The sequence below is a fragment of the Apostichopus japonicus genome, chromosome 12 (assembly GCF_037975245.1).
Source record: "Apostichopus japonicus isolate 1M-3 chromosome 12, ASM3797524v1, whole genome shotgun sequence".
In the NCBI taxonomy this organism is placed as follows: domain Eukaryota; kingdom Metazoa; phylum Echinodermata; class Holothuroidea; order Aspidochirotida; family Stichopodidae; genus Apostichopus; species Apostichopus japonicus.
Genome location: NC_092572.1, coordinates 29,195,816 through 29,215,375, shown reverse-complemented (window position 1 = coordinate 29,215,375; position 19,560 = coordinate 29,195,816). Strand labels below are relative to the sequence as shown.

General features: G+C 38.0%; 2 protein-coding genes across 6 annotated transcripts in view; both read right to left on the bottom strand.

Moving 5' to 3' along the window:
• The window catches only part of LOC139977169 (uncharacterized), a 216,882-nt gene that overhangs the window by 26,161 nt on the left and 171,161 nt on the right, over positions 1-19,560 (bottom strand). The gene's annotated exons all lie outside the window — the stretch shown is intronic.
• LOC139977164 (uncharacterized) overlaps positions 1-19,560 on the bottom strand; it is a 371,700-nt gene that overhangs the window by 347,295 nt on the left and 4,845 nt on the right. For 4 of the 5 annotated variants that reach the window (XM_071986361.1, XM_071986364.1, XM_071986362.1 and 1 more), the window contains exons 3-6: positions 9,093-9,885; positions 4,170-4,440; positions 3,498-3,797; positions 299-2,082 (exon numbers count right to left, since the gene is read on the bottom strand). In XM_071986361.1, the coding sequence (XP_071842462.1) occupies positions 299-2,082; positions 3,498-3,797; positions 4,170-4,440; positions 9,093-9,885 (3,148 nt within the window). The remainder of the gene's footprint in view (positions 1-298; positions 2,083-3,497; positions 3,798-4,169; positions 4,441-9,092; positions 9,886-19,560) is intronic. The other variant, XM_071986354.1, reaches the window with a different exon arrangement.

Genomic DNA, 19,560 nt, shown 5'->3' with positions numbered 1-19,560 from the left:
TAAGAAAATTGTAGTATGTGGCATGTAGTGCACAAAATCAGCTAAAGTTGTCCCATGCATCACAATATCCTAAAGCAACACTAAGGATTGATTACTAGCCAACCTTTCTTTAATACCATTGACGAAATGTGCACTTTACGATACACTGATCTTGTAAATTAAATAGATGGTTCAACATATGATAACGGAACTGGAAAAATTCAATGTTGTATTCATGCACACTTCAGATGATGTATCACAGATATCGGGATATAAGCAGAGGTTTGCTGTGTATTTGAGCAAAGAACTTTGTATTTACCTGTGACTTTGAAGCAAAGGTGAGCATAGAAACCTTTGATCTCAGCAGCAGTCGACTATCTTCAGAGCTGAAGTTGACGGATTCACTTCTACAGATCTCTGTGACAATGTCCCTGACCTTATGTCCTTTGTAACCATCATACTCAGCAAAACAGAGGCAGATGCAGTTCATGATATATTCAGGAATCTCACCATCTCCTGTTTTAAAGTCTCTCATTAGAAAACTGGCAATGACATGAAAGCTGGGAGGACAGATGTGACAAGTGAAGCGCAAGACATAATGAAGATCAGCTGGGTCTATGTTAACCAAGTGTTCTCTGAACAATTGATACTTGTAATGGTGTTCAGTTGATTTGTAACCCCAGAAGAGGCGGGCTAAATACTTTGCTGCAAACCACTCTTGGATTAACTTATGAAGGAATTTGACCTGTAACGAGATATATTTCGGAGTTTTTCTGTTCAGTAAGGGTTCTGATTTTTCCTCTGTTGATTCCAATATTGGATTACTCTCTGATTTATTGACAGATGCCAAAAGATCAGGTTCAAGGGATAGCCCTTCCTTTTTCTCTGTAGTAACATTAGGCTCATCACTTATGGTATCAGTCTGGGGACTTCCACCACCTGAGTCAGTCTGAAGATCTCTACTAGGGGTATTAAATGGAGTTCCTTCCTCGACAACAAGTAACCCAGCATCTGTCCATGTTTTGCTATAACTGACACATCTATCCACAAAATTTTTCTGCCAAAACAATTGTTGGTTTCCTTTACAGAGGCCATTAAAGGCAAGTTCCTCCAATGTAATGTGGGGTTCTATTGATACTTCACTCTCTAATCTGCTCTCATCCTCTTCACTAACTGATTCCTGCTGCTGGTTAGATAGATGACTCTGGTTGTCTTCCTTATCCTGTACAGAACACAGAATATATACAATGGCCTTCACGAAAGGAGTAACCCTGTCGAGCTGACCCTCTTGTAACTTTCCTAATCTATCAATGTTATGTACTAACAACACAAAGAGTAGTGGAACATTACAAAGATCAAGAATAAATGGAACATTATCAATCAATTCCTTTACTTCTTCTTGCCTTTTTTGATCATCAGAGTAGACCTTTTCAATGTATTCATTCCTCTCATCCTCACCGAAGCTTCCTATCTTCAACATTGGACCTGGAGGTAGATGCTTGGTATAATCTGTCCTAGCTGTGATCATAACAATGTAGTTGGACAGTTTCTCCTTTGACATTACTCTCATGACCTCTGAGGGACTTCCTTCTTTGGTTACACCATTGTATTCTTCTAACCCATCCAATATGAGGTAGACTTTCTTTTTACCACTGTTAAGCATAGACTCAATATCCTCTTCTGTGATGGGAATACTTTTACGGATGTAGAACATCTTTATAGCTTGAATAATTGTCATGTTATCAACAATTTTCAAGGGCAGATAGATGACCATTGGGATATCCATAAGCTTTCCACAACACCAGTCATAGGCCAACTGAGAGGAGAGCATTGTCTTGCCGGAGCCTGGCTGTCCTTCCAGAATGATTCGAGTCTCTGCTTTTAGTCTTTCATCAGTAAAGATATCTCGGTAGTGTAGCTTACATTTTCGGTCAACTTCTCTGCTAGATATTTTTGAACCAGAATTTGTTAAGACTAAGCGGCTGGCAATAAAGAGATCACTTGATTTCCATTGACAAGACTTCATCCAGGGTACAGGAGTCATGGTTTCAAACCAACTCTTCATCTTCTGTTGTAAGCATTTCAGGAATAAGCTCTCTTTGTCTTTAAAACAAGTAAACATAAAGCACAGTTCAATTTCTATTGAAACAAGTTAAAATGTTTTACAATTTACGACAGAATATTTAAGAATATGTACCATACTGAAAGACGAATGTGCTTTGATACCAATAGTTTGGGCAATCTCGTAACACTGTAACTTTGGTAACTTTTATTAACAACTAATGTAGTATAATCTTCAAATGTAAATGAAGCTCACTCCCAACACAAACTAAGACACTGTAATTGCTAAAACATGCTAGTCAGATTAAAAATTACTCAGTTACACAAACAGCAAAAACAAATGGTGTAATATATCGAGACCTGAAACAATTTGGAAACCCAAATGTTATTATATTTCATTCATACCATCAGATACTGTTGTCTATCTACAATTTAATTTCAAAGACACTACATGACCACTATTGAAAAATCCAAATTAAAAAATTAATTTTCTTTTATTTAACTCTAGACAAACATTGCACAATGATTGCTGTCATAAATGGAAAGAATTTATTTATTTATTTATTTTAATATATATATATATATATATATATATATATATATATATAGATAGATAGATATATATAGATATATAGATATATATATATATATATATACATATATATATATCATATAATGGTGGCCAATATTCACAAAGAGTGCTTTATGCCAAGGCAGAGCTAGAATATCACATAATATACTTAACTAAACTACCATCATACTGCTACTCGGAGTTTCACAGGTAAGGCTCGCGCACCGATCATCAGGCAACTGGACAACACAGGCTATCTCGGCTTCAGGTGTGTGTGTTTACGTTTGCCATGGCGACAGTGCGGTAGTTTAGTTAAGTATATTATGTGATATATATATATATATATATATATATATATATATAATATTTATTGATAAATTCTTTATTTATTTGTCACTGATAAAGTAGGACTCCTCAATGATTAGGAGCATTGTTTAATTGTGAAGTCATTTGAGTACACTGCAAACTGCAGCTCCCTGGGACACGGCTAAATCATTTCCAAATGATTTATATTATAATTTTAATTATACAGAAGAAAGAGCTGTTGGTATAGTCACTGTATGACATCACAGATTATACAGCAGAACAATGCACTCATTATAATAAAGTGAAAACTTACATCATCATATTTCTCAACAACATACAATACTATGAAACAGTGAGTTACTCAATGTGCTTCAGTTCAAAACATATTTTGACATCTCAGTTTTCATTATCACTAAAATATCCTGTAATCAACACATATGATTTTTAGATAATGAGTGCATTGTGTGTGTTTAACTGTTTTGAGCTATGAAGTCTTAAGTCTGGAATGATCCTTAAAACTGGCCAACACTTGTACCAGTGGAGAATAAAAGTTTGTCACATACATATGAATTTACAATACCTTCATCTTGTGCCTTTGTTTTGTCAGAAAGTACCAAGGACTGGTATTCGTGTATCTTAGCTACTGCCTGGAAAAGACGATATTCCTCTAAAGGTGTCTCTAATTTGCTGACATCAGTAGGATTAATGATACCCATCTTATCAATTGTCAGGAGAAAGGAGAGTCCTGGATTCTGACTGGAGATAACTGTCTTCTTGTTCTTATCAGTAACTTCAAAGTTATCACACAGTTTCACTGTTATGGAAAATGTCAAATGAGCAGAGAGGCCGGCGAGGAATTTACCGTATTCAGTGTCTTGATCTGAAATGTTAAAGGTAAAACATTAAATTAAGTTTCCAGTTTTGTTAAATATCCACAGAGACGTACAGGCACACTGATAAATGCATAATTCACAACATGGCACAGGGCGACTTTTGCTCACTTGTACAAATGTACATATATATATATTATGTTTTGGTGTGCACATTTTGGTTGAGAGCATCTAGAATAAATCACCACCTGTGTTTTGTATCAATACTTCAAGTGGGATCTTTCTGGGGTTAGGGGGTGGGGAAGGGGGAGGGGGATTGGGAAAGTTGGGGGAGGGGTATGGCTTTTTAAGTAAGTGCATTATGGAAGTACAAATGGTGAAGCAACAACACATTACAAGAGAGCTATTGATTAGGGGCCTACCTCTCAGCTTCATGTACGTCTCTGCTAGTAAGTAAGTACGGTTGATCTTCAGCTCAGTGAATGCATCAGTCAATCGATTCATATTTGTAGGGTGTATGTATCCTCTCTCTTCAAGGGCAAGCAGAAAATTCTTGGAGTACAAAGGACTTGTAATAATGGTCTTCAATTGATCGGGTGGTAGTGAAAAGTAGCGGCCTAAATTCCCACAGTCAGTTTGGGTAAGCTTTGAAGACAGTTCTTCTTTGAGATGGCTGAAGGTCAACATGGATGCCTATGGAAGAGAGAAACAACAATAAATCCATTGATTTAGTAAATCAACTAATCACATCAATAACTGTCCTTTTAGACTAGCCTTGGTCAGAAGATTTCTGAAACCTGATGTTTGAGATTTAACCAACAGCTCATCTGAGACTTGAACTTCTCTTGGGCTCCACATAAGAGAGTAAGATTCTGGTTACTCGCACAGAAGATCCACACACACTAAATGAAGTCAAAGCAGCTACTGTAGGTATCGACCTCTGATCGGCTTAATGGGATATACATCACTTGATACAAATTGATATACATGAACTAATTAAAAAAAAAAACTTGACCTCTGATAACTTCGCACACAAAGGTCGCACAGAGTTCAACCAAGGACAATTTTGATCGGAAGGTACCTTAGAGATCCGATTATAGCCACGAAAATTTGAATAACCAAAGAAACTGATAAAGGTCACCGGAGGTCAAATTGAGGTCAAAGGTCACCTAGATGCGGGTCGACTAATGGATTACAATAGCATAACACCCAACCTTAACAGACATTTTGTTTTCAAGTTAATGGTAAAATACTAGTTTTTGACCCCTAATTGACCTTTGTTGACCGTCAATTACATGACCGTGGAAACAATCCCTTACCCCATTCACAACTTCTCCCAAATATCAACCACGTCGGAACCTCTCAATGGGAGTTATGTCCTACCGATTATTCAAAAACATATGGATGGTGATAAATATTATTCAAAAACATATGGAAGTTGAAAATATCAACTGATGTATTAGGTTTGTTCTTTTACTACGAAATATTAAAATAAAGACACCCTCTATATGTCTTTCACAGTGTAATTTCATCAAATTATGCTGCCAGGATCGCCTATTTTGCTTCCCTCGTGGTTAGTGACTTCATATTTCTCGGCATAGTAAGCATGGTAACAATACCAATTTCGCGAATTAACGAATGTGCTGGACAGGGTTTCAAATGAGCGGGGGCGACGGGCGATTCGCCCTCGCAAGTGCTAAAAAAGCCCTCCTAAAGCACAATTACGAGTGCGATAAAGAAAAGAGAACTGTAAGAAAATCGCCCTCGTTATGTCAGGTGTCTGTGTAAAATTAATTGTGACATGCGTTTGCTTTAGCAGCGCGAATCGCGCAAACAGTTCTCACAATCCCGCATCAAATTTGAAGCAGTGCGGGAGGGTCTCGCACAATCACCGGGAACTTCCCGCAAGTCACTGGCAAATTACGGCCTTCACGAAGCAATTTCAGTAACAGCTACAATAGCCTAAAATCCCCAGAAATCTCCGACCACATGGTAGCCTTACTTCACACTAAGTGAACAAGGAAATCTAGCCTAGCCATCTGTCTCATTCGCCCTAGTTGTGTTGCAAATAAAAAAAATAAAAATATTCGTAAAAACTGCAATCTTCGACCACATGTTAGCCTAACAACCACACTATGTGAATGGGAAATGTAGCCCAACCATCGTTTTGCAAAAAAAGAAAAAAAAAAAAAAACAATACTTTGCGTAGCTTTTTAACATACTTTCCTTGCTGCTTTCGTCGCGCATTGTACCCTAACACCACACGTAGTCAACGGGAAAATCTAGCCTTAGCATCTCTTTATTCGCTGAAGTTGTGACGCAGTTAGCTAGAACTAAAATATCCATGAAATACTGCAACCTTCGACCACATGTTAGCCTAAAAACCACACTAAGTCAATGGGAAATGTAGCTTAACCATCGGTTTGCAAAAATGCGTAGCTTAGTTTACAACTTTCAATTTGCTGGAAATCGGCATTTGTTTGGAAGGTATGTGCTATTTAAAGAGAGAATGTTGTATTTTATATTGGACTAATTTCTAGTTGTTATTATTTCTTTACATCAATCTGGTAAAATTCTAGAGTAATTTTAAACACGTTACGTTGGTACAATTTGCTTCTCAGTTTGATTGGCCTGAGCATACATTTTGTAATTGAACTTGAATGGAGTTAAATAGGCAACGAATAGGTATGTTTAACTTCAAGTTCGTAACATTTCTATTTGTTCATAAACGGTATAACACTGAAAATAAGTACAAAATAATGTCGGAATGTAGGCAATACAGTATGTAATTAAAATTTTCACATTGGTAAAGATTGAAGTTGAATGGTTTGTCTGACATGCTTTTTGAGATGGATATTTTGAGTAACTATTCTTAGCCCATTTCAAGCCATTAACAGGTGACATACACGTCGAGGTGGTTTGGCCATTCGCTTAGCACAGTGCTGAATAGGTAGGATGTCATATTGTCGTATTTTGGAAATTTGCAAAAAAATATATATATATATATTTCCGAGCAACTCCAGATACCTAAGAGCCTTACAAGAGTATTACAACGAAAGCAAAAGGAAACAGGAAAATCACAACAATAATTGATTCTATCAAAAACATTATTGCCGATTTCGAATAAACAGGATATTTTCTCTTTTTCAAATAATCGGAATCGGTACGATTATGAAAAAAATAATCAGTAATCGGTGTTTTCTGTTATGCATAATCGTTATAACACTACCAAAAACACGTTTGCAAACAACTCTACCATTCATCACGACACTCTAAGCTGTCATGCATCTGCATTCTGCAGTAGAGACAAGCTAGAAGACTGTTAGAAATTAGTTACATTAATTTCAAAACAGGTAAAGAGTTCATCATTTAACTTTGCCCCAAACTCCTCAGGAGCAGTTTCATTTGGGCATACTGTACCTTCTGTGTATTACCTGTGAATGAATGCACTATGCACGTTAGTTCTGTGATAGTAATGTGCACACAGAGTACCAGCCCGTATTAAGTGTAATTTGGAATTCATTAGTATATTGATCTCCTATGATGGCAGAATGCACAAAGAATGTATTTATTATTTAGGAATTAATACCAGTACCTGTAACAGCTATACAGTAGTGAGTCTACAGGTACAGTAATTACTAAATTGTAATGTGTGTAAATTCTGTATCATTTTTTAATTGAACATTGTTTAATAGCTGTTTACAGGGTTGATTATGGCACTTATATTCCCTCAACCATAATGTGTGTATGGTTATGTCCTAACCTACATTGAATTAATGTGAGAGAATTGAAAGTGCTTCAGGTTATTGGTCCAACGAGAACCCACATTGGGATATTTATTAGTTTTATTATGCATTGCTGTGATTATGTCGAGCATTATCCGTCACTCTAATGCACTCACATTTATTTTTCAGTTGGTATAGGTGTCACCTATTCGAGCTATGTTTAGATCCCATGATGCAATGCTACTCTTTTACTAGTTGCCATGGTGACAGGATTTGCTGAACTTCCCATCAACTTCTGGGTTGACAGATTTTTAGCAATATATTTTAGTAGATAGGACTGAGGCTCTATTAAGGTTTTGTTAGAATGCTAGCAAGTATTAGCAGCCCTAATAGTCACTCCTAATTGGTACAGATTCCATCAGACCAGATAAAGCTGATATTCTATGTGATATAGTCTCTGATTTGTAGCCTACTTTTAGTCCAAGGGATTGCCTAGGTACATGCAGCATAAACAAAGGGGTTTGTTGCCATGGCAACCTGTTGTCTAAGTCAGAAGTTGCAAATGGTCCGAAGTGGTTAGAGTGCTACTTGTTGTTATTATTACTAGATGAGGGTTTTCCACGTTAGAGTTTACTGAATAATTTCCTGCTCCTGAACATGACAGTCATTTGTTGCTGTTAAGTAGCTACAAAATTCATCATAAATTTGATTTTTCTTTCTTGACCTATAACTATGGGCTTCTGTTGGGCACAAGCCAATGTCTTGTCAGGAGTCATTATAGTTAAGTATTGTGTGTTCATGTACGGGTATTTTAAAGTTGTTTGATGTTTTCATGGACTGCAGGGACATAAGTTTTTCTCAGCGAGTTTTCAAGACTTTTTTAAATCCTAGTAACAATACTGTATTAAGGGTCTACACAGTTTATATAATGAAAGTAAATTTCAGAGGATTTTGGGTTCAGTGCATACGAACATCTCCTAAGAGCACACTTATTGCTATTTTGTGGCAATATAGATTAATTTAGAGCAAAATGAGAAGAAAATTGTAATAGGATTGAAGTAGCAAAACTTCTCGTAGCAATTACATACATACAGCACAGGGTGAATAAATTCCAAAAATCCTCTGAAATTACTTGCATTATACAAAACTGTGTAGACCTCCAATAGAAGCATGATTGAGCTCACTGCATACAAACATCTCCTAACCTATGAGAGGTTTTGCTACTTCAATCCTATTAAAATTTTCTTCTCATTTTTTCTCTAAATTTATTGATATTGCCACAAAATAGCAATAAGTGTGCTCTTAGGAGATGTCCGTATTCACTTATGTAGGATTACCTAATCTGAACAAGCTGGATTGTGTACTGTGAAATGAAAAAAAAAAATGGCACAAAGTCATATTTGATATGAAACTCTCTATAGTATTGACTGTGTATTCCTCAATCAGCAGTTTGAATTTTGAAACCAAATTTCTACTAAAAATTTAGTCCCAAATTTCATATGATTTCCAAGACTTGTTCGCAGTCACTGATACTGAACTTGGTAGTTTTTCTAGCCCAGTTTCATTATTCTAGATGCAAAATAAAATGTTGGCTTGTTTACACTATCCTACTGTACTTACTGTGCTGTATACACCCAGTGTTCCTTCTTCTGTTGTTGTAAACATAAACCTGTTTACATCGTTTATCCTGATTCTATTCATCAACTCATTAATAACTCGGAAAGTGAACAATTTATGATTCTCAGAGAGAGAGTAAACAACAACAGGAGCAACAGGGAAGCAATATGATATCAACACCAGACCAAACTCACTGCTTACAGTGATACTGTTTGCATGTGAGTAGTCTGGTGTATAGTATTCATGTAACATCACTCCCTCCATGTTGTATCTAATGGCTCTATCATTGTTTGTACATATAAACAGATTATCTCCATAAGCTGTTATCTCTACAGGATATCTTTCTAATCCTTCCAAGGTGATTGTCTTGATTTTATTTAAACTAAAATCAAACACAATCACCTCGTTAGAAGACAAACCAATAAATATCTCTCCCTCTCTGACAGTCATACACAAGGCTGGTTCATCGCGTAATTGCTCACTATGAGTGGGTATGTCGTTTGTCTTGATATTGAAGACATCCAACTGATCACCACACACAGTGACTATACGAGAATCATCCAAGAATGAAACAAAACGGAGCGGCCATCTTGAAGGATTCTTAAATTCTTTAGAATAAAACCGAGTTGTAAATGGCGACGAAGAATCAGGAATATTTAATGCAAACAGGTCTATGGATGTTATCCTTGTGTCTTCGTTGTTACCGCTAACAGCAACTTTGGTAGAATCCACCGTCATATCGCAGAGCTCCCAGTCGCCTTCACCGGTAAACCTGGGCAACTGTGTACGTTGAACTCTATTATACAAGGCAAAAAAAGTACAATATTAGGTCAAGTTTACAGGGCCGTATCCATGGTAACGGAAAATGTTGTCAGACACTATGCATATAGCCGCTGGAGAATGTGTTCATTATAAAAACAAGAAAATAACGGAAGCTGAAGCACCCTCCCCCATTATCAAATAATAGACAAATAAATAAGGAAATAAACAAACAACTCATTAACAAACTAACGCGTATGGAGTATATTTGCAAACATGATGAGAGGAATTTCGCTCTAAACAAGAGTTTTCCCAGCAAAAAATGTACCCTAATTTTACCGCGGTAAACTATGGTAAATGTCTGGTAAATAGGGTAAATGTGTGGTAAAATTGTGGTAAAATCAACCGGGGTACATTTACCGCAGTTTTACAATGGTATTGCCGCGGTAAAAGTATGGTAAAAGTGCAGTACATTTACTGCGGTAAATTTACCGCAGTTTTACCATGGTATTACCGCGGTATAAGTAGGGTAAAAGTGCAGTACATTTACTGCGGTAAATTTACCCCAGTTTTATCCTGATATTACCGCGGTATAAGTAGGGTAAAAGTGCGGTAAATTTACCGCGGTAAATTTACCGCGGTAAATTTACCGCAGTTTCACCATGGTATTACCGCGGTAAAAGTGCGGTACATTTACTACGGTAAATTTACCACAGTTTCACCATGGTATTACCGCGGTAAAAGTGCGGTACATTTACTACGGTAAATTTACCACAGTTTTACCATGGTATTACCGCGGTAAAAGTAGGGTAAAAGTGTGGTACATTTACTACGGTCAATTTACCGCAGTTTTACCATGATATTACCGCGGTATAAGTAGGGTAAAAGTGCGGTACATTTACCGCGGTAAATTAACCGCAGTTTTACCATGGTATTACCGCGGTAAAAGAAGAGTAAAAGTGTGGTACATTTATTACGGTAAATTTACCACAGTTTTACCATTATATTACTGGAGTAAAAGTAGGGTAAGTTTATATGGTACATAAACTACATAGGTGAAATTCCTACAATTGTGCCATGATTAACCACAGTGAATATAGGGTAAAACTATACAGTGCAATTATACTATGGTTAATTTACCATAATTTTACCATGATTTTACCACAGTAGTACATATATGGGTCACAATATGAAACATGATGGTACATTTACAGCAATTTTTCCATGATTTTGTCCCATATTTTTGCAATACTGATATGACAAACCTTTTGTTCTACTCATATCATAATGTTGGCAATATAAATTACCTGAGGATATGAGTGGAATAAAGTAGAGAGACCAACTGCTATTCTTAAATGTAATAGTATGCATCTCTTTTCCTAAAAACAAACAAGCAGAGGATAGTTACATAGAGAATTCCTTCATGGAATCCCTGATATATTTGAGAGGAGACAACAATTTAATCTTTTTTCATTATTAGGGAGAACCTAAAAGCCTTTAAAGTGAAAAAAAAAACTATATAAACTAGCACACATAAGGCATAGCTTCTGTGCCTCAACACTGTTGAACACGAAAATTGACCAATCAGTGTCCTCAGATTTGGGTATGCTCTGTCAGGTCCATTAAATGACTTGACAAGTCCCTAGAAAAAAAAATTGTCTATTCTACAAAACTTAAATATTATCCCCCGTAGGACCTCTTGCGAGGTCGAACAGGGGTAAACTCCTTTATTGTTGTTGTCAGAGTATCCTAAAGTCAACGAGAAACCCGGCCTCCTCTCCACGCTCCAACATGATAACCAACCAAGACGATATCATCAAACAACTACAAGACCAACATGATAAACAACTCATAGAAATCAACCTGAAACACCAACGAGAGATCGCAGACCTGAAAGCCAAGCACGACACCTTACTGAAGAAAACGCATGAGGACAACGCTGCGTTCTTCCACCACATGCGAGAACACACCACCAAACAGATACAGATCATCAAAGAAGACATCTCCTACTTCACCGCCGACATTTAATACTCATGACCATCGCCACATCAGGGACCAAAGAACCAGACCAGGATACTCACCTACACTCCATCATCACCCAGAAAATGAAGTCGCATCTTGGTCTCATCATCTCCAAGGAAACTCTCCGGGCCAAAATTCGCAAACGATCGATGGATAAACTCACCTCCACCAACTCCCTCAAGAATCATTAAATGGCGGCCACAAATAGAAACTCTACCACTCAGCAACATGGAAAACAGATAAAGCTGAAGTAATGGATGAACAACGACTACGAATTATGCAGTTCAACGCCAACTACATCAACAACAAAATACAGGATTACCTTAACGCTGCAAATATCGACGTAGCATGCTTCAACGAAACCCGTCACAAACGCAGACCCTATTTTGCAGATTTCAACATCTTAGCCAGCCAGCACACCAATACAAGAGGAGTAGTCATCGCGATCAGAAACAGCATCATTTACTCGGAAGTCAGCACAAACCAACTAATCAACAATCACAATCAACTAGGAGGAGAGGCTTTAACAATCAACATTACCTTCAACAACGGGAAGAAAGTCATGGTACTATGTATCTACTATCAAGGCCTTCCCACACCAATTTCTTAACGACATCAGCAAATCCACAAAGCACATCATCATCACCGGAGACCTTAACGCCAAACACACAACATTGGGGTGTCGCCCCACCAACCTTGCAGGAAAACAGCTCATCAACTTACTCTCAACCAGCAACCTCATATGCCTCAACACCGGTGAACCTACAAGGTACACATCTACAGATTACGGAACCCCCGAACAACTGCACTATTTTCTCATTTCTACCAACATCTACCAACTGTTCCACACCTTCAACACCGGTACGGACCGGGGTTCGGACCATTTTCCAGTCATCCTCTAACTCAACACCACAACCAAGAAGACCGTATTACAGCCCAGACCGAATTACAAGGAAGCAGATTGGTCCCTTTATAGGATTCACATCCAGACCAATACTAAAAATTACAACAACATCACAACTATACAACAAATCGACAAAGCAGCGGAAGAAATAACCAAAGTTATCACTGACGCCAACACAATCGCAGTTCCTGCATATCCGCCAATCATAAGATTTCAACTCCCAAGACATATCATCAACCTCGTCAAACAACGGAAACAACTTCGCAGAGCATTCCAGCGTACCAAGAATGCAGATATCAAAGCAAAACACAACAACATGAAGAAGAAAATCACGGAACTCATCCGCAAGCACAAGGAAGATCAGTACAACAGAAGTAAACAACTCTCCAACAACAAAGATGCCAAGGATTTCTGGAAGACAGTCAACAAATTTTCAACATCAAATCGAAGTTCATGAATATTCCCACTCTTAACTACGAGGGTCACGCTGCAACAACAGACCAAGAAAAAGCCGAAACCATCAGGAACTACTTCAGCACAGTACACTCAATTCCGGATAAACCACAGTACAACAAAAACATCTACAAACTAGCCCACTTCATCAAACGAGGATACCACTCCACCTACCATCCACAAGCAGATGCTTCAGAAGAAGAAGGCAGGGATGGTATCCAGTACCTGCACGTTAAAGCAGCTCCACCGATACTCCTCGAAGCACTCAGCATGATATACACAGATTCATTCAAGATCGGACACATTCCACAAATCTGGAAGTCAGCCACCACCATCGTATTTCCGAAACCAGGCAAAGACTACAAACATCCAGGCAGCTATCAGCCTCCTTCCAGTCCTTGGGAAATGCCTATGCCAGACGCCTCTACAAGTTCATCGAAGATCACAACATCATCCCAGACAGCCAGGCAGGATTTCGTCGTAATAGAAGCACAACAGATCAACTATTCCACAAAGGTCACCACACCATTGCTGCTTTCTTCGATGCAGAAAAGGCCTTTGACAGAATGTGGCACGAAGGGCTCTTACTGAAACTCAGGAAATACAATTTACCAATCAAACTCACAAGATGGATCGCCAGTTTCCTGTCACACCGAACTACCAACTTCAAAATAGGATCATCGTTCTCTTCACCACTACACATCACCACCGGAACCCCTCAAGGCAGCACAATCAGCCCAATGCTCTACATCATGGACGTAGGAGAAATCCCACAACCGGAAAACCGCTTCACACAGATCTCCCAATACGCAGACGATATCGCCATCTGGACCAGCCACATCAATCCGTTTAGGACAGAAGAATACTTACAGCAGTACATCAACAGTAAGAAAATCACGGAACTCATCCGCAAGCACAAGGAAGATCAGTACAACAACAGAAGTAAACAACTCTCCAACAACAAAGATGCCAAGGATTTCTGGAAGACAGTCAACAAATTTTCAACATCAAATCGAAGTACAGGAATATTCCCACTCTTAACTACGAGGGTCACGCTGCAACAACAGACCCAGAAAAAGCCGAAACCATCAGGAACTACTTCAGCACAGTACACCGGAACCCCTCAAGGCAGCACAATCAGCCCAATGCTCTACATCATGTACGTTGGAGACATCCCACAACCGGAAAACCGCTTCACACAGATCTCCCAATACGCAAACGATATCGCCATCTGGACCAGCAACATCAATCCGTTTAGGACAGAAGCCATGGCTCACATCACCACAAACAACATAGAACAACTTGAAGCCACACAACGCACCATTCGTCCTTGATGCAAGTCCACTCACTGTCTTTGAGGACAATAGGAGATCAAAAATCTGGACTACCAATTATGTCAAAAGAAGAGAGTCAGGAAGCATACCAGCTAGTGTAATTGAAATTCAACAAAGCTTTCTTACGTGTGAAACTTCCATGGATTTGATGAATTAAAAACTGCTGCATGCTACATCTGTGGACTTACATGTCAGGTATACAACCATTACAATAAGGGTAAAGGCAAATAGCCAAATTATGATACAGTACACTGATGGGTGAAATTCAAAGAAATACATGGTGTACATGCTGACTGAAATTATGACAAAATCATGCTCAATGTGAGGTTAAACTGTCTTACAATAAGTGTAAAATCATGCTAAACTGAGGTAAATCTACGGAAAAAAGCGTGGTAAATCTACGGTAAAATTGGGGTAAAAGAACGGTAAACTGTGGTAAAAGTATGGTAAATTGAGGTAAAACTAAGGAAAAAGCGTGGTTAATATACGGTTAAATTGGGTAAAAGAACGGTAAAACTGTGGTAAATTTAGGGTAAAAGTGTAGAACATGCGTGGTCAACTAGGGTAAAATTAGGGTAAAGAACGGTAAACTGTGGTAAAAGCGTGGTAAAATATGGTAAATTGAGGTAAAACTAAGGAAAAAGCGTGGTAAATATACGGTAAAATTGGGGTGAAAGAACGGTAAAACTGTGGTAAATTTAGGGTAAAAGTGTAGAAAATGCGTGGTCAACTAGGGTAAAATTGGGGTAAGAGAACGGTTAACTGTGGTAAAAGCGTGGTAAAATATGGTAAATTGAGGTTAAACTAAGGAAAAAGCGTGGTAAGTATACGGTAAAATTGGGGTAAAAGAACGGTAAACTGTGGTAAATTTGGGGTAAGAGCGTAGTAAAAGTGTATTAAAAGCACGGTAAAAGAATGGGAACACCGTGGTAAATTGCGGTAAAATTGGGGTGAAAGTGAGGTAAAACCATGGTAAATTTGTGGTAATTTACTGCGGTAAATTTGAGGTAAATTTTTTCCTGGGCTGGGATATGGAGATAGCTGTTTACACGATTGAGTGTATCAATTCATGACATACAGTATAATAGGCGATTGACCCGTAAGACGGGCTTTCGTCGAGCACCCGGATCACGGGTGAACATTATGCTGTGATTTATTAATTGTTAAAATTAAAATTATTAAGAAAGAACTCCTTAGTTCCCAATTGCCACGTCACATCATTGTTCCTTGGGGAAAATATTTACAAATTGTAATTACTTAAAATCTGTTCATTTTTGTCAATAGGGACCCAAGTATTGACAGATAGGTATTGAAATGAGGTTTTGATTTTTATAATTTTTTGTTATAATTGAGCTAATTAGATATGTAAATATGCAAATGAGGTCATGATACATACACTGTACTTTCCTTTGCCCATTTGAAATTATTTTGATGAAATCTGCTGGACTTTTGATAGTTTGATGGGCGGCGATCATGGGGGGGGGGCACGGGGGGACATGTCTCCCAATATTTTAGATGGGGGATATAGTATCTAATATCCCCCCCAATATTTGGTGGCATAGTATTTTTAAGCATATGTTTTGTATTTTTTTATGATATCGCTAGTAATTTCAAAATAGAAAATGCTTAGATGCAACTTACAAGGCCTGTGAAGTGCCATTTCCATCGATCTGGGAGGCATTTTCGGCCAAAATTTTCTTTTGCGCTTCGCGCCAACTTATGGTGGCGCTACGCTTAGAAAGTCTGTGTAAAAGCTTTGACCCTCCCTTGGCAAATTCCTCACAAGGCGCCTGTCTAACCGTGTCACAATTTGTTACCATATATGACCGAAAGTAGTTTTTACTTCTTTTATTCGAAATGAATAGCTAGACGGACCGCATCCGTAATGAAATTTGGTTTGCCTCTTGTGTATGAGTGTAAGTACGTACAATCATAATATGATCATATATATTATATATGATCCACATCGATATGGGTTCACTGGGTTTCCATTTGGCCTGTTTCCTAGAAGATTTTTAACCGCAGGTGCGTAACCAAGGGAGGGGGGGGGCGAAGGGTGGAGACCGCCCCTCCCCCTCAAGCATATTTTTGGGGTATTTTCTATGATATCGAAGTTTTATAGTATTAGAAGCCGTTATAAGAGGTTTTAATATTTGTACACCAATAATTTAACTGTGTCTGAATTTTCGAAAATTCCTTTACCAACATTCTTCATCATACTTCCCTCTACTCGTTCAATTTTGACCGGTCTGTTAAGGGTTGAGGGGGGGGGGGGGTTCTATATTGGTTGTCCATAGATGAAATTTTGTGCAACATTATATGGGTATGTTTTGAAGTGAATTTATTATTCAAATTCTGAGCAAATAATGGGCTTAAAACCTTGAAAAGTGGGGCTGACGGGTTTTGTGGGGCGTTACGTAGAATTACCTACAAAAGCATTGATCCACAGGAGATGCAATGAGGTCGAACATGTGTGACTGGTGATAATCTTGAAAAAAAGGTTATGAATGAAAAAAAAAACTATTAGGAAAAACTTGGTTCTCAGGCAAAAGTGTACATCTGGTTGGTCATTTTCAAGCCCGAGAAGTGCCATTTCCGGTGATCTGGGGGGCAATCAAAACCAGAAATTTTCTTGTACGCTTTGATAGTAATTCGCCTGCACCCAAGCAATGTCCCCCCCCCCCCCCCCAATATTTGAAACAGATCGCCGCCCCTGGTTTCATGAGTTCAAGACATGTTATTTTATAAGTAAAATATAATTTGATGTTTGAATGTTATGTTTTCATTCGCGAATAAATTATTTATTTTACAGGCTACCAAATGTAAGGTTTATATCAAAGTTATGGTCTCCATGCTGGTCAAGGGCTCTTCTGGAGTGATAAGTATAGGCTGTTGTTCATCCACATCATATTTGGCACCTCAGTTGTTGCTGTAACTGGAGCAAAGGTCCAATAAAAGGCTAATTAGTATGCACATAATTACAAAATTTGAACAAACAATACACAAAAAAGGGAAATAAATTGCTTTGACTTTTGAAATTTCTTATTCAATCTTAATAAACCAGTTCATTCCTCTCCCCTCAATCATATCTACTACCAGGTTGCCAACCCCTCCCCCCTTATACCCCCTCCCTCCAAACTACTTGACCTACATGTATTATGTAATACCCTGGTAGTCAAGCGTGCCTATTGCGCTACAGTACAGTAGCATGGTGGGCTCATAATTGACGCACTTAAGGATTTGATCAACGATATCTATCAAGGAAAAATCCAAAATACTCAACTGTATCTGTTTTTCATATGTGTAGTTCCTCAGAAATGTTCTGATCTCAAAATATTTAAGGTTCTGTGCTTATGCACCGTACAATTGAGCAGAATTTGACCACAAAATGTCTTCCTTGTCAAGTTCTTTCATATTCCTAAATTGACACATTCGTCGATAAGTTAACTGTAGTGTAGGCCTTAGTATACATCCATTGACTTTAGCTGCTGTTTGCTATGCTCTGAGCCTCTAAGATCAGACAGGTGAGGTCACAGAGATTAGTTTTATCATATTGAGGTAATGTTGGGTATTTTTAGGGTGTAAGATTTCCAAATGCTCAAAATACGTGCAAAACAAGGGAGAGGGTATTCAAAGCTTAGAAAATACCACAATTTGGTCAGCAAATAGCTCAAATGGATTCAAACTCATGAAAATATCATTATTATTATTATTATTATTTAAACATTTCTAAAGCGCACATATATATGTAAAAACATAAGCTATGGCGCTGTACAAACTTAAAAGAGTAAAGGTATAAAACTTAACGAAAATTAAGAAACCATGTTAATCAAAAGAAAGAGGTAACATTTTAAAAACAGATAACCCTAAAAGACTAAACCAAATCCAATAACGATGGAGAAAATGAAGTCAGTAAATACCATGCCACAAACTCAGAAAATAGGATAAATCAATAGTAAGAGATAAATACGAAAAGAATGAGATAATAAGTAAAACTAGATTAATTATATACACGTGTGAAAATGAAAGTCTTGAGACTGGATTTAAAAGAACTTACAGTACTTGAATTGCGAATAGAAAATGGGAGTGCATTCCACAATTTGGGGGCACAGACACAAAAAGATCGGTCACCAAGGGACTTGCAGCGAGTGCGGGGGGTAGTTAAAATTTAACTGTCATGAGATCGTATGGAGTAGCTCACTGATCGTGGTTTAAGAAGGTCCTTCAGATAAGATGGTGCAGATCCGTGAAGCGCCTTATAAGTGAGTGATAAAATTTTAAAATCGATACGATCCTTTATCGGAAGCCAGTGGAGAAGTTTAAAAGCAGAAGATATACTGTCATATTTGTTCACTGAAGTTTAGGATGATTCGGGCAGCCATATTTTGTACACGCTGTAACTTATTAAGGGAAGAACTGGGAAGACCATAAAACAAAGAGTTACAATAATCAAAGTGTGATGTGGCAAGTGCCTGAACTAAAGTGCGAGTAGAATCAGTCGAAAGATGCTTACGTAGTTTTCTAATATTATACAGGTTAAAACTAGCGATTTTACATTATTCATTTACATGTTTTTTCATTGATAAGGTTTTGTCCAAATAAACGCCAAGATACTTCACATCATTTACACAATTAATACTAGATGAGTCCACGTTAATACAATCAATTTCAAGTTTTGCAAGTTGAGTTCGTGAACCAAAGATGAGAAATTCAGTTTTGGTATCGTTCATTTTCAAGCGACACATATTCATCCAAGCCTTAACGTCCAATAAACAACTCTCCATAGCATTTAGAGCACTAAGTTCAGAGTCATTACCTGGTTTGAATTTTAGGTACAGGGCGTGATCGTCTGCATACCCCATGACCTCGGGAAGGTGACTGGAGATTGTATGATATAAAGTACTTGCATAAGCCGTAAAGAGAACAGGGCCAGCACAAGATCCTTGTGGCACGCCCTGGTGGACGGTGGATTTCGTAGAAATGCAATCACCAACCTGAA